Source organism: Myotis yumanensis, unplaced genomic scaffold, assembly GCF_028538775.1.
Source record: "Myotis yumanensis isolate MYYU_CA2020_CCGP unplaced genomic scaffold, mMyoYum1.0.hap1 SCAF_3, whole genome shotgun sequence".
NCBI classification, from domain to species: Eukaryota; Metazoa; Chordata; class Mammalia; order Chiroptera; family Vespertilionidae; genus Myotis; species Myotis yumanensis.
This window is the reverse complement of record NW_027223754.1, coordinates 95,241,988-95,267,208: the sequence shown is the minus strand read 5'-3', so window position 1 is coordinate 95,267,208 and position 25,221 is coordinate 95,241,988. Positions and strand designations below refer to the sequence as shown.

Sequence of the window (25,221 nt, the reverse complement as noted above, 5' to 3'; positions counted from 1 at the left end):
CCCAGGAGTTGATTTTCCTTATATGCCAAAGTACACTACTAATTGTCATAAATCAAGCTGCAGAATTTATCTTTAACCTTCTATAGTAGTAAAAGTATGTTCCACTTTAATGTTTGGTTCTTAAGTAACTTTAATAATTTACCAGGTTGACTTGGTCTTGCATTATCTATAATAAAAATGTAATATGCTAATTAGACCATACGTCCTTCTGGACGAAGTTGGGGCTGCAAGGGAAGTCCGGGTCCTGGGTACCAGAGGGAAGCCGGTGCTGGCAGCTGGGGGAAGGAGGGCCTACTCTTGCACGAATTTCATGCATCAGGCCTCTAGTATGAATTATAAAACATAAGGAATGACCTATTTTATTATACCTTGAAGAACAGTGGGTATGTACTGTATAATAAACATACACAGAACACAAAACATCTCATATAGCCAATGAATGGCATTCATTTATGCCATGGCTTCCTCCTCCCTGCTGATGAAAGCTCTTTGATCAAAAAAGGATTGAGGCCAGTGAAGCAGAGGTCCTGATGTGGGTGTTGTGAGGAGGACGAAGATGGAATAAGTATCAGGAGAACAAAGGCGAATCTGACAACTAGATAAGTGAGCAGACACAACAAGAAATCAGAGAAGAGGCAAGATACTGAACAAGTGGATGACAGAATACCTTTACCATGTGTATTTTTCTTATATGTTATAAGAGCTTCACCAAAACATTTAGGCCCAAAAAATACTTGGAAATATTTATGTGATATAAAAATGTTCAGAACAAGGTAAAAAAACTATTCCCTTTCTAGTAATCACCACTTTATAATGGAACAAGAAATATTTGGAAAAAATTTTTTGACCTTATAAGTATATTGTAATATTTACATAGCCACTCATTTAACAAATATTTATTGATTGCCTATGTACCAAGCCCTATAGGTGCTGGGGCTATAGCAGTGAACATAACAATTTCCTTCCTTTCATAGAGTTTACACTTTATTGGGGAGCATAGACCACAAACCAATAAATAAAATATGTTACATTAAGTCAGGAAGTAAACACGTACTATAAAGAAAAAATAGAGTAAGGGGGCAGAGAGTGATAGGGAAGGTCTTTCTGATAACCAAAGGGGAAAAAAGGATATGTATTTAAAACTTTTGAAAAACCCATCAAAATTCACCTGAATAATTTTCTTCCAACAGCACAATTTTGCTTGCTCGTTTTAAATCATCTTATCTTTGTGAGGGGGTTTCTTCATAAGTGACTTACGAATGTAAAATACACTCACGGACAGGCACTCAGAAGCCTTGATGCATTTCCTTTAAGCTCGTCCTGGCATTCATTTATGCTGAGCCCCCATATATTCAGGGGCGCAGATGTTGGCTAAGTCAGGCAAAACCTGTCATGTCTTAATGCTTATCTCCTTAATTAAATTAAAAAAAATAAAAAGCAAAGAGACATAGTATAAAAAAATAAATTTAGGAATAACCATAAAGCTCATGTACATTACTGATCTCAGACTGTGTTTGGCCTGCTAGCTTTGCCACACAATGGCCCTAATGAGGGATTAACCAGATTGCACGATTAAATGTCGAGTTCGTATTTTAAAACTGAATGTAATAACTACAACTAATTTTTAGTGCTATAAAACAAAGTAAAATGTCTTTTCTGTTAAAGTGACTGCGTATCCATTTTGACATTAGGGAAATCAATCTGGCTACTGTTGAACAATAACTGTTTATGTAGTTTTCTTACTTTAAATGCCAACTGTACTTCTGCTGACAGGACTTACTGCTCCTTGATGGTACTGTCATATCTGTATTATACGAATAGCACAACAGTAAAGCCATATGCTAAGCACATTTGGCCTATCAGGTTATTAACAAAATAAAAGCATCCAAATGCTCATTATCTAAAGATGCTGTGTTAACAAGACATCAATTGTTAAAAGTAGACAAAATCGTTTGTGTTAATTTGAATAAATGTGTCATCCTGTCAATGAGAGCTGGCTAAAGCAAGAATGAATCTGCATTGTGATAAAGTGGGTTTCCCATCATTAGAACTCTCTGCAGAAGTGCTTCCCAGAGCTAGTTCAGTATAAGGCCCCTTCAGTGCTTCAGGAATTGAATGCCTTTGACTTAGGAGCTTCTTGAGCAAAATTCTACACAGTGGCTGAATTGTTTTAGGACAGTGGGCCTACTTCTTGCTTCTATGTTTTTATCATATCCTTTCTAATACCTCTCACTTCAGTTGCCCACTACTCCCATTGCTCTGAGCAATAGGTCCCCATGGCTCTCAGTCACCATAACAGCATGACCACCTCTCCAGCTGTGAAAGCAGGGAACTTGGGAGTTAGTTATCTTTCATTTCCTTCTCACTCATTTCCATGCCGAATCAATTCCAAGCCCTGATGCTTTTGCTTCATAAATATTTTTTAAATCATAAAACGTCTTTTCATCCCAACTGTTTATTCTCCTGGGCCCAGTCATTCTCTGTCACAGGATTACTGCCAACAGTAAGGATCCTCTTCAAATCAGAACTTACCATGGCCCCTTCCTCAGCAGTCAGTGGATATTGTAAACCATAAATCTGATCTTGTCACTACCTGTCTTAAAAATACTGCCAATGCTTTCTCATGGTCCTCAGAATAAATGCCAAAAATCTTTTAATGTCTACAGTGCTCCACATGATCTGATTCCTATTTACCTTTCCAACCACATTTCATGCCACAATTACCCTTCTCCTCCAATTCTGTGCCTCTGTGTGCCCCCGACAAGAAGTGGCAGTAGCAACGGAAATGGTGAAATGTGGCAAATGGAGTTATGGTGAAGCAAGAACCATGAGTGGTAGTGTCATTACTAAAAATCTTACCAAAGAGACTTTTTTGTTTTTATGCTTTCAATTTTAAGATAGTTTTATATTTACTGAAAAAGTGAAGATAGCCCAGGGTGTTCCCATATACTTCACCAGTCAGTCCATTTCCTCTATTATCTTACACTAAAGGCCCAGTGCACAAAATTCCTGCTCTGGAGGGGGGGGGGGGGGGTCTCTCAGCCCAGCTGCACCTTCTTGCAGTCCTTGAGCCCTGTGATGGATCACCCCCACAAAGGGAAGCCCAGGCTATTTGCCGCAGTGCCACCGGCTGGGTAGCCTGGACTCCCTTTTTAAGGCGATTGATTGTGGAGCTCCATGACCGATCACCCCAAAGAGGGAGGCCTTGGCCACCCGGCCAGGGCTCTGTGATGGATTGCCCCCGCAGAGGGAGGCCCCACCCACCTGCCGCAGTGCCGCCGCTGGGTAGCCTTGGCCTCCCTCTTTGGTATGATTACAGAGCCCCCTGATTGATTGCCTTGTCGGCTGGGGGCCTAGGCCTCCCTCTGTGGGGCGATGGCGGGGCCCCCTGACCAATTGCATCACACCCGCCTTGGCTGGCCTGGTGCCAGTGGGTGACATAGGGTGGTCGTCTGGAAGGTTGTTCTGTTTAGCCTTTCGATCGATTTACATATTATGCTTTTATTATTACAGAAGATTGTTATGGCACACATGTCACAACTAATTAACCAGTATTGATATAGCATTATTAAGTAAAGTCATACTTTATTATTATTTTTTAAAATATATTTTTATTGATTTCAGAGAGGAAGGAAGAGGGAGAGAGGAAAAACATCAATGATGAGGTAGAATCATTGATGGGCTGCCTCCTGCAAGCCCCCCACTGGGGATTGAGCCTGCAACCTGGGCATGTGCCCTGACCGGAAATCAAACTGTGACCTCCTGGTTCATAGGTGGATGCTCAACCACTGAGCCGTAACAGCTGGGCTAAAGGCATACTTTATTTAAAATTCCTTAGTTTTTATCTAATGTCCTTCTGTTTCTGGGTCCCATTCAGGATGTCACACTGCATCACCTTAGTTAGGCTCCTTCAGATTGTGTCATTTTCTCAGATTCCTTTGTTTTTGATGACCTTGACAGTTTTGAGATGTATTGGTCAGGATTTTTCCTGTACTTTGCCTCTCAATTCAGGTTTGTCTAATGATTTTCTCATGATTAGACTGAGATTATGGGTTTGGAAAGGAGGAGCACAGAGGTGAAGTGCCCTTCTAAACACATTATATCAAGGGTACGTCTTATCAACATGACCTATCACTGTTGATGTTGACCCTGAGCACCTAGCTGAGTGTTTGTCAGTTTCTCTACTATCAAGTTACTCTGATTTTCCCCCCTTCCACACTTTCCTCTTTGTAAGAAAATCACTCTTGGAAGCCCACATTTCCGGGGTATGGGAAGTTTTGCTCCAGCTCCTTAAGGGAAGAATAACTACATAAATTATCTGAAATTCTTCTGCAGGGGAGATTTGTCTATTCTCCCTTTTTATTTATTCAACTAGTGGCCCGGTGCACGAAATTCGTGCACAGGGGAGGGGGTGTTCCTCAGCCCGGCCTGCACCCTCTCCAATCTGGGACCCCTCGAAGGATGTCCTACTGCTGGTTTACAGGAATCGGGCCTAAACCGACAGTTGGACATCCCTCTTGCAATCCGGGACTGCTGGCTCCTAACCGCTCACCTGCCTGCCTGCCTGCCTGCCTGATTTCCCCTAACCACTCTGCCTGCCGGCCTGCTTGCCCCCAACTGCCCCCCCCCGCCGCTGGCCTGCTTGCCCCCAAATGCCCCCCTGCCAGCCTGATCACCCCCAACTGCCCCCCGTGTCAGTGTGTTCACCCCCAACTGCCTTCCCTGACAGCCTGCTCACCCCCAACTGCCCCCACTGCTGGCCTGCTCGGCCCCACCTTCCCTCCCCACTGGCCTTCTCGCTCCCAACTGCTCCTCTACTGGTCTGCTCACTCCAAACTGCCCCCCCCCCCCCGCTGTCCTGATCACCTCCAACTGACCCTCACTGACGGCCTGCTAGCCCCCAACTGGCCCCCCTGCTGGTCTGCTTACCCCCAATGGCCCCGTCCCCCACCAGCCTGATCACCCACAACTGCCCTCCCCTCTTGGCCTCTAACTGACTCTACCTTGGCCCCGCCACCATGGCTTTGTCCAGAAGAACGTCCAGAAGGTCTCCTGGAAGGTCTCCCAGTCTAATTAGTATAGATAGAGCCCTGGTGCACGGGTCGGGGCCGGCTGGTTTGTCCTGAAGGGTGTCCTGGATCAGGGTGGGGATTCCCTTGGGGTGTGGGGTGGCCTGGGCGAGGGGCCTGTGGTGGTTTGCAGGCCAGCCACGCCCCCATGGGGTGAGGGTCCCCGCCGGGGGGGCGTAACCAGCCTGGGTGAGGGGCTGATGCCTGTTTGCAGGCTGGCCACACCCCCTTCAGGGTGGGGGTCCCTGCTGCGGTGCCTGGCCAGCCTGGGTTAGGGGCTGATGGCTGTTTGCAGGCTGGTCACAGCCCCTGGCAACCCAAGCTTCCAGCCCCTCCTATTTTTCTTTTTCCAGTGCCTCCTTGAGCAGAGGGAAGCAGGTATTTGGGATTTATTTATCTTCTATAATTGAAACTTTGTAGCCTTGAGCGGAGGCCAGGGCTGGCCAGGGCGGGTGGGAAGCTTGGCTTCCTCCATCACCGGGGGCAACCCAAGCTTCCTGCTTGCTCCAGCTCCATGGCCGCCACCATCTAGGTTGGGTTAATTTGCATACTTGCTCCTGATTGGCTGGTGGGCGTGGCTTGTGGTGTAGCAGAGTGACACCAATTTGCACATTTCTCTTTTATTAGTGTAGATCATTTATAGCATTTATTTGGTTACTCAAATTGTTGCAGTTTTGGCCATCTGGGAACTCTTTAGTGGTTCCTTAACTCCCTGACACATACTCCCATTGCTGTGTGTTTCTTTTCTGCTATTACGAGATGCTCCAAGCTCAGACTGCACATTTAGTCCTAGAATCAGCCATCTCTTCAAGGAGCTCTGGTTTCATATAATGAAGAATGGTGTGAAACCATGCTCTGGGTACGGGACATGTTGACTGCTGACAGGACCAACAATGTTTTTAAAAGAGAAGAGTAGTTACCATAGATTGTATTAATCTCCTTGGGGTATGGGGAGGACCTTTTGGAATGTAAACCACAATTTTCTGATTTGTTTCTGGGAAAAAGTAATATTTAACAAGTTAGAAGAGATGATATCCTATATAATAAAAGGCTAATATGTAAATTGTCCCCTTGGGAGTTCAACTGACCAGGAGTTTGACCACTCGCTATGATGTGCACTGACCACCAGGGGGCGGTGCAGAACTAAGGAAGGCCCCGGCTGGCAGCCAGCAACTGGGGGAAGGAAGGCCCTGGGAGGCAGCCAGCAGCTGGGGGAAGGAAGGCCGCGGACAGCAGCCGGCAGCTGGGGAAGAAAGGCCCCGATCGGCCCTGATCGCCAGCCAGGCTTAGTGACCCAACCCATGCAGAAATTGCATACACTGGGCCTCTAGTAGAATATATGAGAGGATAATATGGAAAAATTGAGTATGTTTTGAAAACCAGAAAGCTCTGCAAAAGTGTAAGGTATAATGATTTTAATCAGCTTAAGGTAAGGACCTTCTAGACTTTGGTTCTAAGAGCCATTTTAGCAACACAGAGAAACAAACAAAGGGAGTTCCACTGAGAATTGACTCATTTACCTACTATTTCTTTTATTCTAAACTGACGTGTCCTTTTTAAAATTCTGTCAAGTTATTACTTTGTATCTCTGCTTGTATACTACTTATTGCCACAGAGAGACATAAAAATAAAGAATTTCTTTTCTAGAAAGGAGCACAGAAATACAAGTTGTTTAACATTTGAAAATAACCTCTGGAATGCTAAAATCTTGGACTCTAACCTTTTGTTTCTCTCACAAAATTCTTTCTGCAAAGGTTGAAGGGTGAAAGCATAAAGAATGTTATAAACAGAGGCAGAAACATGAAAGTGAACTGAGCATCATGCTCCTTCTGCTGTAGTGAGAATCTTTCTATTAGAACCACCATGACTAAAAATGGCAGTAAACTAAGTTGATAGCTTTGCCACAAAAGTCTAAAAGAGCTCATATAAAAATAGATTAAGGAAAATTTTATTGCAGATTAGTGGGTGGCAGGCAGACTCTCCAATGTCAGTGGGAATAGTTAGGATGTGACTTCAGATTTTAGGGGTCATTAAGGTCTCAAGGCTCATGTCACTTATATATTCTATGTTCTAAAGACCAGCTCAATCTCAAGTCAGAATTTAACAATCTGAGGATGATGTGGGAATCAGGAGAACAGTCAGCACAAAAAGAGATGAACTTTGACATAGTTTCATTATCTATAAGAATGGGGACAATAAGACCTACATTATAGGGGATTAAATGAGATAGCATAGCAAAAAGCACTTGGCATGTGGTAATTTTTCAATGTTAGCTTTTTTTCCTGGTTATTTAAAGATACATAAAATCTAAACCTAAAAACTCAATAAGGTCTATTTACTCAAGAATTTTAGATAATATAAAACACAAAAAGAAGTCTACAGAGGATATGTATCCTTTCATGAGTAATTTATGTCATTCACAAAGTGCTGAAATAAAATAGCCTCAATCCCTCACAGCCATAGAATCCCAATCTTTTATTTGTTTTAGTAAGAAACATTTGCTACTCATACAACTTACTGCATGTTTATCTTTCTAGAAAACCATACATTTCTGAAGTGATTGTATCGGAAACTGAACTTTGTATCATGTTCTCCATAGCACACTTAGAAAATATTCTGATATATATATATATATATATATATATATTTTATTGATTTCAGAGAGGAAGGGAAAAGGAGAGAGAGAGAGAACCATTGATCAGCTGCTCTTGCATACCCCACACTGGGATTGAGCCTGCAACCCAGGCATATACCCTGACTGGAAACTGAACCTGACCTCATGGTTCATAGGTAGACACTTAACAACTGAGCCATGACGGCCAGGCTAGTATATATATATATATTTTTAAATATATTTTATTGATTTTTTACAGAGAGGAAGGGAGAGAGACAGAGAGCCAGAAACATCGATGAGAGAGAAACATCGACCAGCCGCCTCCTGCACATCTCCCACTGGGGATGTGCCCGCAACCCAGGCACATGCCCTCAACCGGAATCGAACCCGGGACCCCTCAGTCCGCAGGCCAACGCTCCATCCACTGAGCCAAACCGGTTTCGGCTAGTATATATTTTTTTAAATGGCAAAATGAAAATACCATTATCAGCATGGTTTCTTTTAAGCAAAAACTTTGAGTTAAGAAATGTGATACTTAACATCAACCAACAAAACAAAAAACAACATTATGGGGGGGAGGGATGGAATGAACAGCAGAAAACTTAACATTGTCAACTGAATACAAATAACTCAACCTAACCCAAGAATTATTGGCAATTAAGAAAGTTGTTTTCAGTCAGGTATTGCCATACTGTGTTTAGTGGGGATTAAGTAACTGAGTATTATGCCTGTAACATATATCTTATATATGCTATGAAAGTGTTTAAAATTTGATAAAGACAGAGACCCCCACACAGGAGCAGGGGCAGTGACTTGGTGATCCCATTTGGAAACATGTTTGTTGCAGGGGTAATGAAACAAACACAAGGAAGGACAAGCTAAATTGGCATTCAAGACCAAGGCTCCTGGCTTCAAGTTCAAGATGGAAAAGTAGGAAGATACTGAGCTCACTTTCTCTCATTGACACCAAAACTACAACTACGTATAGAACAGCTATGTCTGAGAATGACCTGAAAAGTAGCAGAACAAATTCTCTACAACTACAGATAAAAAGAAAAAGTCACACTGAAATGGGTAGGAGAGGTAGAGACTAAATTTAGTCAGGACCTCCCTTACCCCCACACACCATGTGGTGACTCATAAGTGGGAGGCATATTACAACAGTGGAGGTCTTCTCTGAAGAGTGAGGTGTCCAAGCCTAGCAAAAAGAACTAAATGAAACTGAGGTGAACTGTTTACCTAGACAAAGAGTTCAAAGTAATAGTCATAAAAATGCTCATCAAACTCTGCAGACAAGAGGATAAACTCAGTGAGAAGGTCAAAAAAGAGATAAAAATTATGAAAAAGGACCTATCAGAACTGAAGAATTTAACACACATACACATACTGAAAGTAAAAGGATAGAAAAGATATTTCATGAAAATGATAACAAATAAAACCACCCTGAGATTAGTAATGCTTATATCAGACAAAACAGACTTTAAAACAAAGATTATAACAAAAATACACTGGAAGGAATCAACAGCAGATCAGATAACATGGATAAACAATCTGAGAGATAGCATAGTGGAACTCACCAATTGGAAGATCAAAAAGAAAAATAATTAAAAAGAATGAGGATAGCACAAGGAAACTTTGGGTCAAAATCAAGTGCACTAATATTCAAATCACAGGTGTCCCAGAAGCAGGAGAGAGAAAGAGAGTGGGGGGGGGGGGGTGGAGAGAGGGAGATAGATATGGAAAACTTATTTGAAGAAATAATTCCTGAGAGGGAAGTTCATAGTGCTACAAGCATACCTCAAAAAACAAGAAAAGTCAGCAATAAACTAACCCTACAACTTGAAGAACTGGAAAAAGAATAACAAGAAAAGCCCAGAGTAAGTAGAAGGAAGGAAATAATAAAGATTAGAGCAGAAATAAATAACAGAGACTAAAAAAAACAATACAAAAAAATCAATGAGCTGGTTCTTTGAAAGGACAAACAAAATTAATAAACCATTAGCCAGACTCATCAAGAAACAAAGAGAGAGGACCCAAATAAATAAAATCAGAAATGTAAGTGGAGGAGTAACCACTGACACCATAGAAATACAAAGGATTTTCGTGCACCTATGGATGAGGACAGTGGGTGGGGAGTGAGGGCGGAGGGTGGGGCGGGAACTGGAAGGAGGGGAGTTATGGGGGGGGGAGGGGGAAAGAGGAACAAATGTAATCTGAACAATAAAAATTTAATTAAAAAAAAAAAAGAAATACAAAGGATTTTAAGAAAATACTATGAACAACTATATGCTAACAAGCTGGACAATGTGGATGAAATAGACAAATTCCTAGAAAAATACAAACTCCCCAAATTGAATCAGGAAGAATAAAAAAACCTGAATAGGCTAATAACAACTGATAAAAGTGAAGCAGTAATAAAAAAAACTCACACTAAACAAAACCCAGGTCTAGACAGCTTGACAGGCGAGTTTTCCCAAACAGTCAAAGAAGAACTAACACCTATACTCCTCAAACTATTTCAGAAAATCCTAGAGGAAGGAACACTTCCAAACTCTTTTTATGAGGCCAGCCTTATCCTAATTCCAAAACCAGATAAAGACACTACAAAGAAAGAGAATTATAGGCCAATATCCCTGATGAACATAGAGTCCAAAATCCTCAACAAAATATTAGCAAATAGCATCCAGCAATATATCAAAAAGATCATACACCATGATCAAGTGGGATTTATTCCAGGGATGCAAGGGTGGTACAATATTCACAAATCAATAAATGGGATATATCACATAAACAAATTGAAAGACAAAAATCATATGATCATATCGATAGATGCAGAAAAAGCATTAGACAAAATCCAACACCCATTTTTGATAAAAACTATCAGCAAAGTTGGAATAGAGGGAGCATATCTCAACATGATAAAAGCCATATATGACAAACCTACAGCCAACATCATACTCAATGGGCAAAAACTGAAACCATTTCCCCTAAGAACAGGAACAAGACAGGGATGCCCACTTCCACTTTTCCTGTTCGACATAGTACTGGAAGTGCTAGCCATAACAATCAGACAAGAAGAAGAAAGAAAAGGCATCCAAATTGGAAGAGAAGAAGTAAAACTGTCATTATTTGCAGATGACATGATATTGTACACAGAAAACCCCAAAGACTCCATCAAAAAACTACTAGACTTCATAAATGAATTTGGCAATGTAGCAGTATACAAATTAACACCCAGAAATCTGGCTTTTTTATACACCAATAAGAATTCACAGAAAGAAAAACTAAAAAAAAAAAAATCCCATTTACTACTGTAACAAAAAAATTAAGATACCTGGGAATAAACTTAATGAAGGAAGTAAAAGACCTGTACTTGTTAAACTACAGGACATTGAAAAAAGAGACAGAGGAAGATATAAACAAGTGGAAGAATATACCGTGTTCATGGACTGGTAGATTGGTAGAATCAACATCATTAAAATGTCCACACTACCCAAAGCAATGTATAGATTCAATGCAATCCCCATTAAGATAGCAATGGAATATTTCATAGACCTAGAACAAACTCTCCAAAAATTCATCTGGAATTTAAAAAGGACCCTGAATAGCCACAGCAATCCTGAGAAAGAAGAACAAGTTGGAGGGATCACAATACCAGATATCAAACTATATTACAAAGCCACAGTTCTCAACACTGCCTGGTACTGGCACAAGAACAGATATATAGACCAATGGAACACAACAGAGAACCCAGAGATTGACCCAAGCCATTATGCTCAATTAATATTTGACAAAGGAGGCAAGAGCATACAATGGTGTCAAGATAGTCTCTTCAATAAAGGGTGTTGGGAAAAATGGAGAGATACATGCAAAAAAATAATGAAACTAGACCACCAACTTAAACCATACACAAACATAAACTCAAAGTGGATAAAAGACTTAAATGTAAGACAGGAAGCCATAAAAAATCTTAGAAGAATCCATAGGCAGCAAAATGTCAGACATATGTAGTAGCAATATCTTTACTGATACAGCTCCTAAGGCAATGGAAACTAAGGAGAAAATAAACAAATGGGACTACATAAAAAATAAAAAGCTTCTGCACAGCAAAAGAAACCATCAACAAAATAACAAGAAAGCCCACTGCATCGGAGAACATATTGCCAATGTTCTCACTGATAAGGGTTTAATCTCCAAAATTTACAGGGAACTCACACAACTTAACAAAAGGAAGATAAAAAAATACAATCAAAAAGTGGGCAAAGGACTTAAATAGACATTTTTCGAAAGAGGACATACAGAAGGCCAAGAGATACATGAAAACATGCTCAAAGTCACTAATCATTCGAGAGATGCAAATCAAAACGACAATGCAATATCATCTCACACCTGTCAGAATAGCTGTCTTCAACAAATCAACAAACAAATGCTGGTGAGGATGTAGAGAAAAAGGAACCCTTCTGCATTGCTGGTGCAGCCACTGTGAAAAACAGTATGTAGTTTCCTCAAAAAATTAAAAATGGAACTCCCATTTGACCCAGTAACCCCACTTCTAGGAGTATATCCCAAGAAATCAGAAACACCAATCATAAAGGATATATGCACCCCTATGTTCATAGCAGCACAATTTACAATAGCTAAGATTTGGAAACAGCGTAAGGGCCCATCAGCTGATGAGTGGATTAAAAAACGGCGGAACATCTATACAATAGAATACTACGCTGCTGTAAAAAAGAAGGAATCTTACCATTTTCAACAGCATGGATGGACCTGGAGAGCATTATGCTAAGCGAAATAAGACAGTCTGAGAAAGATAAATATCACATGATCTCACTCATTTGTGGAATATAATGAACAAAATAACTGATGAACCAAAATAGAGCTAGAGGAAAAAAATATTTTAGAATATAATAGAAGTAATCCTGTTATTTGCAGATTTTTAATATTTCCTACAATTTTTGTGATATTATACTATGTTAGTAAAGTTCTGGTAATATTATTTTATGTAAAATATTTTTTCTTGAAATATTAATTTTTATTACATGTATTATTATATTTAAAAGTTTTTCTTGAAATATAAATTTTATTGAATGTAACATTATTATATTTGAAATAGTTTTTCTTGAAATAAAAAATAAAATAAATAAAATGCAAAAAAAAAAGAAAAAGAAAAAGAAAAAGAAAAGATAAGAAATAATGGCTGAAAACTTCCCTAACTTGGGAAAGGAAACAGACAACTAAGTATAGGAAGCACAGAGAGTCCCAAACAAGATGAAGCCAAAAAGACCCACTCCTAGATTATAATTAAATTGTTAAAAGGTAAAAGATAAAGCTAGAACCTTAAAAGCAGCAACAGAAAAACCACATACAAGGGAATGCTCATAAAACTATCAGCTGACTTTTCAACAGAAACTTTGCAGGTCAGAAGACAGTGTACAATACATTCAACATGATGAATACCAAGAATAATCTATCCAGCAAGTTTTATCCTTCAGAACTGAAGGAGATCCAAGATTTTCCCAGACAAGCAAAAACTAAAGGAGTTCATCACCATTAAGGTGGCATTACCATAAATGTTAAAGGGAATTCTTTAAGTGGAAAAGAAAAAAGGGCAAAAGCAGAAACAAAAAATAAATGCAGGAGAAAAAAAGTCTCATTAGCAAAGGCAAATATATAGTAAAGATAGACCAACCACTTATAAATCTAGTATGAAAACAAAATGAATATAAATACATACTTATCAATAATTACTTTAAATGTAAATTAACTAAGTGCTCCATTAAAAAAATATAGGGTGACTGAATGAATAAGAAAACAAGACCCTTATATATGCTGCCAAAAGTAGATACTAGGAACACACAGACTGAAAGTAAAAGGACAGAAAAGATATTTCATGAAAATGGTAACAAACAAAAAACCTGAGGTTAGTAATGCTTATAACAGACAAAATAGGCTTTAAAACAAAGGCTATAAAAAGAGACAAAGAAGGACCCAGCAATTCCACTTCTGAGCACTTATCTGAAGAAAACAAAACACTAATTTGAAAGCTATATGCACCCCTATGTTCACTGAAGCATTATTTACAACTAGAGGCCCGATGCACGAAATTCATGCAAGAGTAGGCCTTCCTTCCCCCAGCTGCCGGCACCGGCTTCCCTCTGGCACCTGGGACCCAGGCTTCCCTCTGGCTGCCAGCAGGCACCTGGGACCCGGGCTTTCCTCTGGCCACCGACAGGCACCCGGGACCTGGGCTTCCCTCCGGTTGCCGGCAGGCATCCGGGACCTAGGCTTTCCTCACAGCCCCAGCTTCGTCTGGAAGGTCATCTGGAAGGACGTCCAGTCTAATTAGTATATTACGCTTTTTAAAAAAAATATATTTTTATTGATTTTTTACAGAGAGGAAGGGAGAGAGATAGAGAGTTAGAAACATCGATGAGAGAGAAACATCGATCAGCTGCCTCCCGCACATCTCCCACTGGGGATGTGCCCGCAATCCTGGTACATACCCTTGACCGGAATCGAACCTGGGACCCTTCAGTCCGCAGGCTGACGCTCTATCCACTGAACCAAACCGGTTTCGGCGTATATTACGCTTTTATTATTATAGATAGCCAAGCTTGGGAAGCAATCCAGGTATTCGTCAACAGATGAATGGATAAAGAAGAAGTACACACACACACACACACACACACACACACACACACACTCTCTGGAATATTACTCAGCCACGAAAACAACACACACATACTCTGAAATATTACTCAGCCACTTACAACAACATGAATAGACCGAGAGGGTATTACGGTAAGTGAAACAAGTCAGAGAAAGACAAATACTCTATCATTCCATTTATGTGTGAAATCTAAAAAACTAAATAAATGAACAACCAAAACAAACAGACTCATAGATATAAAATAACTGATAGTTGCCAGAGGATTGGGTGGTGGGGATAAGGGCAGAGAAGGTGAAAGGCATTAAGAGGTACAAACTTATAAATAAGTCATGGGATGTAAAGTACAGCATAGGGAATAGAGTCAATATCCAAAATACCTTTGTACGGTGACAGATGGATAGTGGACTTTTTGTGGTAATCACTGTAAGGCGTATAAATGTGAAATCCACTATGTTATACACCTGAAATGAATATAATATTGTATATCAAACATACTATAACTAAAAAGAGCTTTCCATTCCAAAATAAAAATTAGACATGAGGAAAATAAACTAGATAAGGACATAATTTAAATCTGTAATGCTCTGACTTTCTATTGCATCTATTATATCAATTACTAGAGGCCCAGTGCATGAAATTCGTGCACTGGTAGAGTCCCTAGTGGCTGCCAGCTGCCCACTGGGGCTTCCCTTCCCTTCCCCTGGCTGCCTGCTGCCGCCACTGACCAGGGCCTCTCTCCCTTTTCCCAGCCGGCCCGGCCCCTGGTCGAATTCCTGGAAGAACTCCAGTTGAGGGAACAATTTGCATACTATGCTTTTATTATATAGGATAACACACACACACCCTGTCAGAGATGGACTGAAAAAGAAGCTATGGAGCCCTAACTGGTTTGGCTCAGTGGATAAAGCATCGGCCTGTGGACTGAAGGGTCCCAGGTTCGATTTCGGTCAAGGACATGTACCTTGGTTGCGGGCACATCCTCAGTAGGGGGTGTGCAGGAGGCAGCTGATCGATGTTTCTAACTCTCTATCCCTCTCCCTTTCTCTCTGTAAAAAATCAATACAATATATTTTTAAAAAAAGAAGCTATGGAGCAGATAAGAAATATTTTGAAGTCAAATCATATTTTATTTCCCATATGGAGATTAAGTGACTTGCCCAAGTAACTTGTAATAAGTAAATGGCAGAGTTAGTAACTATAAATCCAATACTGTTGCACCACATGACTGCTTTCCTACTCTGAGGAAGGAAATGCTATTCTAACCATTATTTTGTTGTCTTCAAATGGTGTTTAGGATGTTGAAAGAAAACAAACATAGGCTCTTTAAGAAAAGCTTCTGTTGCTGCAACTGTTTCGTGTAGGCTTTAACTGTGAATGCGGACAAACAACAGGGTGAAAAGAAGTAGAGGGATGGTATGTTTTACGGGACTTCCTTAGATTGGGTTCTGGACACAAGCAGGCTCATCTGTTTGTGGGCATCAGGAAAGACCAAGGTACTTGGAACTAGTGATGACTCATTCTAAAAAATCAAATAACCAAAAAGTTTACCTGTGTAGTATTTATTATTCAAAGATCAAAAGTATTATATATTTGATTTTGTTGACTATGTATCATTCAAAGAGCATAAGTACAATGCATAAGTATTCTGAATCTAAGAAATAGGTTGGAGTTAATTTGAAACCTAAGTCTTAAGTAAGGAGATTAATACATTAGTCATTTGGTCAGGGAGATACAATATTTGAAGGTAGGTACAGTCATCCATTGGTATCCACAGGAGATTGGTTCCAGGAATCCCCGCAGATACAAAATGAGGATGCTCAAGTGCTGTAGTTAGCTCTCCGTACCCATGGAGATGAAACCTGTGAATGCAGAGGGTTGACTGGATTCTATTTCTTTACCTTTTTGTACTTAATATAATTCTTTACATTTACCTCATAAGTAGTTAAATAAAATATATACAGCACCTATAAAATAAAAAAATAATACTAACTCATTGGTTTATGCTTTTATATCACAACTCTCAGTAATTTTACCAATCACTCCTAGGGATACCCTGGTGTTAAGACTGAGCCATCATCTGACATTCCTGTTTGGGGGACAGGCTGGCTACATCCAAAAAAATGAGAAGCGATGGCTGGTCTTGTTTTACAAATCCAACCCCATAAAGTGACAGCAGGCATAATCTCTTTGCACGCTTCCCCATTCATCTTTGACATGCAACAAATCATGTGAATTAATGAGATGTGATAGAACAATATTAAGAAAAATATTAAGGTTTAAAAGCAGAACCACTCTATTGTTGGTGTTAACTGGAATCTGAATGCTTTATCATCTCTGGTTTGAATCATGGTCTTATTTTTCTCCTGAGTGTATGAATTTTAGTTCTGAAAATATTTTTTAAAAAGTGCCCTGGCTGGTTTTCTTAGTGGTTAGAGCATTGGCCTGCAGACAGAAGGGTGATGGGTTCGATTTCCAGTCAAGGGCATATACCTTGGTTGCAGGTTCCCCAGCCCTGTTGGGGTGCTTGTGGGAGGCAACCAATCAATGTGTCTCTTTCACATTGATGTTTCTCCCTCTCTCTCTCTCTCTTCCCCTCCTCTCTCCCTCCACTGTTTCTAGAAATCAATGGAGGAAATATCCTTGGGCTAGGATTAAAAAATATATATATTAAATTTCTTAACACAAAAATGTTTCATATAAAGAACAAAATTTTTAGAGATGTTTTTTACAACATTCTTAGAAGCAGAGTAGAAAAATACACCACCCAAAAGACAAACACTGAAAAAGATTCCACTTTTTTCTGTTGATGGAACCACATGTAAGCATTTAGATCCTGGTCTCAAAAAGCATAAGATAAGCACTGCTATTGAGAGAATATAACTAACAAAACATCTGTATGAGAAAGCAATCCTGAAGCATCTCATCTGATCACGAATCTCAGTGGGATGTCTACATAGCACCAAAACTACCAGCTAAAAAGTACACAATTTACACTACAGTTACAGACTGATAAAGAGCCTGGTCTCTACTGCCAGAAGTCACAGGTTCAAATCCTGCATCTTCCACCCACTGCCTCATCACTTAGACTGGGAGCAGGCCTGTTTCATCAGCTGTAAAATGGGGATAATGATAATTCCTACCTCATAGAATTGCTAGAAGAGTAATCAGTACATGGAAAACATTGAAAACAGTTCCTGGATACAGCAGAGTTCAATTAGGGTCAAGCGGAAAACTGAGATGGCATCAGCATGCCTTCATTATCTTGAGAGGTCAACTCCCAGGCCACTGGTGGAAAACCAAAATGTTCCTGGCAAAGAATAGCTGTGCTGTGCTACATAACACCATAGGATCTCTTTATACATTTGCTGTGGTGTTGGGCAGATCAAGCCTGCGTGAACGCACTTTCCTGGGTAAACAGAATTCTCGAGAGTTCCATAAGAGCTGGGTTATTTGTCTAGGTTGTCTTTCACTACTTCATCTTCAGTACTTATCTAGCACCTGGCACATAATCAGCTCTCAACAAATACCTGCTTTTCTAAATGAATAGCTGAAGGAAAGGATCTGGAGCTCTGCAAAAGCAACAGGCATTTGACTAAACAGATCTAGGCAAGAAAACACCTATGTCAGACCCATTAATATTACTACCCACTCAATTATTACAATGAAAAAAATATTTCCCTAATATTGGAAGTTATTTCCTAACTGCCATTTTTATCAAATAGTTAGAGGGATCAGCTTCAAATATAAATGTCAATATATTGAAAGTATCCAATAACATTCAGATCTTCCTTGAAACATTTGTGAGAACATTATATAAAAAATCATGATGGTTACTTCCATTTACAGTAATTTTCAGTGAAAATACTGAAATTTAAAAATGAGCAAAAAAGTTAAATAGGAAAACAAACATGCCTTAGAGAATGGTTAAGTTCTAATTTTTCAACCTGAAAAAAGTCCAACCTGATGCCTTGCATTTCTAGCTTACAGAGAAAGAAATAAAAAAATAAGAAATAAATGAGTTCTGTTGGCTAAAGAAGTACTTTGTGATGTATTAAACTATAAAGGTAAACTTTCTGAGAACTGATGGAAAATTTATAAATTTATGACAAATTTAACAATTTCCTATTAGAATGTTAGTAACATTTTGAAAGCTAAAGCCTGAAATTTTATCCTATCACCTAAATAAAACACAGTAACTAAAAATTAATTTGTTATTTGGGATACGATGAAATAGAAATAAACATTAGAACATAAATCTAATAAAAAATTAATTTGTTCTGTGGGATACAATGAAATAGATTCTCAGAAAAAATAAATAGCTGGAACATCATCTCTTTAAAAAATACACAGAAAATATGAAACAGCTATTATAGACTAGAGGCCTGGTGCACGAATTCGTGCATGGGTGGGGTTCAGCTGGCCTGCCCCAATCGGGACCAATTGAGGGGCTGCAGGTGGTTGGCTGGCTGGCCCCACCCCTGATTGGGTAGAGGGGGCCGATCGAGGAAGGGGCTGGCTGGGGGTAGGGGCTGCAGGCGGTTGGCCGACTGGCCCTGTCCCCTGGTCGAAATCCTGGTTGAGGGGACAATTTGCATATTAGCCTTTTATTATATAGGACTAGTGGCCTGGTGCATGGATTCATGCACGCTGAAAGAAATTAGAAGAAATATTTTAATATCGCTATTCGCCCTTTATCTATAATAGAAGTGTCAACCAAATTCACGATGGACAATGACAGATTGAAACACACGCATGCGATTGGCACCAGCGAGAGCTTTATATGTATCGTGCATGCGCAAGTCAACTTAGCCTTTTATATATATAGAATAAACTTGCTTAATTAGACCTGCTTTCTGATTTAGCTAAACTTTTTCCAGCCCAGTGAAGCACCCCAACATCTCTTTCAGTAATTGTCAGCAACACAGCAGTAAATATCAACACAAAGCAGATTATTATTGTAGATCATGCAGGGAGAACAAAGGGTAAAATATTTAACTGCAGCAGTATTTGACTGTATTTTGTGCAATGAGAAAACCTGAAGTCATTTTCAAGGTCCACCATTTCTTATTTCTTTTCAGTCGGGTCAAGTTTCTAAGCTTTCTAAATCTCCGTTTTCTGGCTAATGAAAAGAAAATAGGATTCCACCGAGTCTGCTATCTACCTACTCCAGGACTTCTGTGAGGATCAAATGAGATGAGGCACGGGAAAACGCTTCATAGACATTTGGTTAAAGTGTAAAATGTTTCCACTTGGCTATAAAGCAAGTTGTATTCCTGGGTTGAAGAAACTGCAAGGAGGCTAGTTGCTAGGGAGAGGAAGCTGGGCTCGGCTGTGGGCCGCATTTTGGGCCATGGGGTCTCGGCAGTGTTGGCTGCGAATTGGTGGGCTGTCGCTCCAAGGTGGTGGCGGGGCCTATGTCCCACTTGGGGGAAGCAGAGTGTTGCTTTGTGGGCACCAGGTCTGCGGTGCCATTTCTTTGTAAATGGCCAGTGCACGTCACGGCAGCTCCTGTGTTGAGTATCTGCCCCCTGGTGGTCAGTGCACATCATAGCGACCAATCGGATGGTCAGACACTTAGCATATTAGCCTTTTATATATATACTAGAGGCCCGGTGCACAAAAATTTGTGCACTCGGGGGGGGGGGGGGGCAGCCCGGCCAGTGCCCTCTCGCAGTCTGGGACCCCTCGGGAGATAACGACCTGCTGGCTTAGGCCTGCTCCCAGGTGGCAGAGGGCAGGCCCAATCCCTAGGTGCAGCCCCTGGTCAGGCTCAGAGCAGGGCCGATTGGGGAGTTGAGGCGCCGCCCCGTCATGCACAGAGCAGGGCGGATTGGGAGGTTGCGATGCCACCCTCAGTCACGCTCAGGGTAGGGCCGATTGGGAGGTTGGGGCACCGCCCCCTGTCACACTCAAGGCAGGGTCGATGGGGAGGTTGCGGCGCCACCCCCTGTCACGTACAGAGCAGGGCCCATCAGGGGTGTTGGGGCTCCGTACCCTGTCACGCACAGAGCAGGGCCGAGGGGGGGGTTGGTGCGCTGCACCCTGTCAAACAAAGAGCCGCAGGGCAATCAGGGGACTGGGGAGCTCCTCCCTATCAGGCACAGAGCAGGGCTGATCAGGGGGTTGGGGCGCCTTCCCCTGTCATGAACAGAGCAGGGCGGATAGGGAGGTTGTGGCCCCGCCCCCTGTCACACACAGAGCCGCAGGGCGATCAGGGGGTTTGGGCACTGCCCCCTGTCATGCTGATCCCGGTGCCGGGAGCCTCGCTGCTCTGCTGATCCCGGTGCTGGGAGGCATATTACCCTTTTACTATATAGGATAGAGGCCTGGTGCACGGGTGGGGGCTGGCTGGTTTGCCCTGAAGGGTGTCCTGGATCAGGGTGGGGGTCCCCACTGGGGTGCCTGGCCAGGCTGGGTGAGGGGCTGAGGGCTGTTTTCCGGAAGTGAGTGACTAAAGCTTCCAACTGCTCCTTGTTTTCTTTTTTTTTTATTCTGGGCCAGCTTTAGCTCTAAGGCCTCGCCGCTGAAAACATCGATACAATGTTGCTAAAGCCCGGCTGAATGAAAGCTGGTCTCTGGGGTTTTGTTTACCTTCTTATTTGCAACATAGTACATAGTTACTTAGAGTTGTAGCTCAGAGGCCAGCAAGTGAGGTGGGGAACGTCTGAGTCTGCAGCAAGCAAGCCTCATGTTCGCTTCCAGCTGCCTGGCTGCCGGCCGCCATCTTGGCTGACAGTTAATTTGCATATACTCACTGATTAGCCAATGAAAAGGGTAGCGGTCGTACGCCAATTACCATGTTTCTCTTTTATTAGTGTAGATATATATATAGCTAGAGGCTCGATGCACGAATTCGTGCACTGGTGGGGTCCAGCCATCCCACCCCGATCGGGGCTGATGGGGCCGGGCCAGCCAGGGGGAGGAGATGTGGGAGGTTGGCCGGCCGGCCCTGCCGCCGATTGGGGTTGGGGGTGGGCGATCGGGGGTGGGGCTGGCCAGGGTGAGGGACCGCAGGTGGTTGGCCAGCCAGCCACACCCCCTGGTAGAACTCCAGGTTGAGGGGGACAGTTTGCAGATTAGCCTTTTATTATACAGGATGGTCAAAAATATAACTAAATGTGCTAATACCAAAACATATAACCTGAAAAACTTAAAAAAAAAAAAAGGTTCCAATCCTCATTTTGGTTTACCTTGCACCATAAGCATGGGCTCCCTGCCCCCACCATGGGCCAGCATCTCCCTTCGGTACCGCTCCCCTGTCGACCTGGGGAGATAAGAGACTGTTACCCTCACACACAGCTTACTCCACCCCATTCACAGGTGTCTTGAGTTTCTCAAAAGAAGCCACACTGATATCATATTCAGAAAACCTGTCACCATGCGATAATTCAGCTCTTAATTTTCTTGCTTCTAAAAATTTAATTCCAATTTTTAAAATTATTCTAATGAGTAAAACCATATATTTATTATAAAAGGCTAACTATATTTTTAGCTGCTTTGTAGCAAGCAATCTCTTCATAGAAAGGATTATTTCATATACGTATTACAGAATAAGTAAGATTATATCCTCTTCATCATCTTTAGGATTAGTTTACAGTGAGATTTGAAATTATTTACGCCATTTTTTACTTTTATAAAAGAACTTGAGATGGCACCTAACAAAAAGAAAAATAACATTCTGAAATAAAAGTGAAGAAGAAAAAAAGCTGGCAGGAGAGAATTAATTACCCTGGGAGACCTCGGCTGAGGATAATAGCTAAGGGAACAGAAAACTGGCTCGGCAGTGTGTGGGTGGCAAAGGCAAAGGCAAAGGCGAGAACAGCTCGTTTTCATCTGCAGATACTCTTGGTCAGCTGGATTCTATAAGGAATACTGTCTGTAACACTAGGTCAGGAAGAATTTTTATAGACAGAAATTCTCCAAATTAATGGCACCTGGAGACAAGCTATTTAGTGCTATTCGTGTATTTTATGGAAGATGCAATTCTTTTAATGGAAATGACCACACTATGATAACATAAAATAAATAAATTTTGATGGTTTCATTCCATTCTTTCTGTAGCATCTTTATGTATGGGCAATTTTGTGAACATGATTTCTAATCAGAATTTTTGACAGCATTACCGTATCAAAAATATGTCCCTATCAAACACTAATTTGGGTTACATCCTGCAGTGAGAGCTAAGGCAAAGTATGTCCAAAAGCAGGAAATGTGGACGGAAGGCTGGGCATTCTCAGGGAATAGGGGCAGGTGAAAGGGCCCGATTCCAGCCTCGGGGGCTTGGCATTTCCTCCCAACCACTGTACTCTGCTCCCCTGGCCTGAATCAAACTCCTGCCACAGGCCTCCAGTTCTCTGCCTGCCTCAGCTCTGTCCTGCCTGGCTTCTTGATATCAGCTTCCAGCTTGGTAATTTTTCAAAAGTTGGATCAAAAAGGATCTTTGGACAGAGGTTAGAAATTTTCTAGTCCAATGAGTATTTTTACTAGCTTAGTTTTACATGTCTATAAAACTATGGCAACTACATGTCCAGGCAAGAATGCATATATAAACAAGGTATAAATACTTGGAAATATATGTATTTAAGAGTATGTGGTTTTCTAGTAAAGTGTAGTTCCTTTAAAGAAGATAATATTTTGTCTATTTTATAGAAATCTCCAGTAAAGAAATGTAATCCCCCCAAACTGATTTATTGTGGTTAATTTTGGCTTTATATCCTTGGAAAATAATAAACTCTGAATAGCAGACCGAATGTCTGCAAGTGCAAAGGACTGAACACAAAATAACATGTGGGTACCATGCTGTAAAACATTTAAAAATTCTATTACATCAGATTCAAAAGATTTGGAACTGAATGTGATTATTAACTGCTGAGAAAAGCCAAACCTATGTCAAATTGTATGAAAAGTTGAGGGGGTGTTCAGGAAGTGGGGAAAGAGAAGGGACTAGGAATTAGCAGACCTAGATTATAATCTTACTCCACCCTGTTAACTACGAAGCCTTGAACAAATAAATCTGTTCTCTCTGAACCTTAGTTTCCTTTTATGAAGCCCACTGGCTGAGCCAAAGCTGCTGAGTGTAAAATAACATGCCACATGAAAACTCTAGGGCCTCTAGAAAGCTAAAATGTCATCCATCTTAAACAGTGTGAGAGCAGTCAAGAGAACAGTCATCCACATGGCTGCCTGACATTTGGAGATGTACATATTTATTTGTGTGGTTAGGAGATAAAATGCTTTCAATGACTATCAGACCTGATCGTAATTAGTGGTTTGCTTTCAAAGGCAGCTCCTTCTAAGGACTCATGGAACCAGAACTTGATTTCCTGCTGTCAGAAGGAGGCCCAATTAGGGAGCAACAGGAGCTCTCCCGTGCATCTTCAACGAATAGGAGCCTTGTGATGACCCTCTCAGGCCCTGCTCTCCCTCCTCCCCAGCCCCCATGTCCTTCCTCTGTTGTGGGGAAAGGGGTGGCATACTTGTCCCTAGATGAAATTTCCTGTGGGCTCATTAAAGCTCACCACATCCACTGGCTAATCTGATGAATTATGATCTGGGAGAGGCCAGAAGACTCCACACAGATGTTCCCATAGACTTCTAGACAGAGCTGCAGGCTGTGTTGTCGGAACCACTGACTATCCCATGAGGACAACGATGAGGCAGAGCAGTGGAAAGCCGTGTTGGGCAGGTACCCACACTGTCTGAGTGGCAGCAGGTGGAGCAGTCCCCACCACCCCCCCCTTTTTTTTAACTGTCACTGCCTTTAAAGGTGAAGGAAAAGTGCTCCAAAGTCAGGCAGAGGGTCAAGTTTCTAGAATAAACTGTATGCTAAGGTCAATAACCAAAGTTTCCAGTGGTGCTTCTCCCAAAAGAAGAAAATAACAAGTCCTTTGTTAGGCAATAAAGAAATGAGGTGTTCCTCATGAGGGAAACTTCAGATGCTTGGCTGAAAATAAGGACACTTGTCAAACAGGAAGTACTGGGTGCAACAAGGTACTGAAAACAGGCGAGGCTGGAAAACTAAGAAAACCTACAGGAAAGGATGAAGACAAAGCAATCTGGGCCCATTCTGTGCAAAGGCACAGAGCCCTCACATAACGGGTGCCCACGGGCATGAGGGCAGAGCGCCAGGCTATCAGCAGCGGGTAAGATAAGAAAGTTCGGGACCAGGCTCTGTCTCTGAAAGGGTCTGAGAGAGGTTTGGATTGAGTGATGACACTGCCTCAGAAAGCTTCGTACTGTGTCCTGAGTGGCCGAGGATTCTCAGAGCCTGACTTTGGATGTAGTGAGGTGGGGGGATTACAGAAGTTGAGGGGAACATTTTATGCCCTACTCCCCTTATTACCTGTTAAAAGGATCCTGTAGGAAACATTCCTTCCAAACCATGGAAGCTACTGCCCTGGACATCAGGTAAGAGTAATACTTGGCACCATAGCCCACGAGGTGACTGAATCGCAGCTGCCAGGCCTGCCAAAACAGAAACACAGCACCAGGAACAATGAAGTCTATTTGCAAATGTTATGTATGAGAACACAATGAGAGCACATATGGAAATCTGCAAATGTTTTCATTTAAATTTCACCCTAGAGGGCCATGTCACTCACAATATTAATTTTTTTTCACATTTTATACAGTTTTGAGTTGGACTGTGTCTCCTCAAAATTCTTATGTTGAAGCCCTAACCCAGTGGTTCTCAGCCTTCTGGCCCTTTAAATACAGTTCCTCCTGTTGTGACCCAACCATAAAATTATTTTCGTTGCTACTTCATAACTGTAATGTTGCTACTGTTATGAATCGTAATGTAAATATCTGATATGCAGGATGGTCTTAGGCGACCCCTGTGAAAGGGTCATTCGATCACCAAAGGG

The 25,221-nt window shown here is 41.5% G+C and overlaps 1 protein-coding gene across 6 annotated transcripts in view; it reads right to left on the bottom strand.

Moving 5' to 3' along the window:
• The window catches only part of MIPEP (mitochondrial intermediate peptidase), a 262,517-nt gene that overhangs the window by 44,474 nt on the left and 192,822 nt on the right, over nt 1-25,221 (bottom strand). For 4 of the 6 annotated variants that reach the window (XM_070409161.1, XM_070409162.1, XM_070409160.1 and 1 more), the window contains exons 17-18: nt 24,699-24,820; nt 21,547-21,620 (exon numbers count right to left, since the gene is read on the bottom strand). In XM_070409161.1, the coding sequence (XP_070265262.1) occupies nt 21,547-21,620; nt 24,699-24,820 (196 nt within the window). Of the gene's footprint in view, nt 1-14,733; nt 14,818-15,735; nt 16,216-21,546; nt 21,621-24,698; nt 24,821-25,221 lie in introns of those variants that run through there. The other 2 variants (XR_011470789.1, XM_070409164.1) reach the window with 2 other exon arrangements.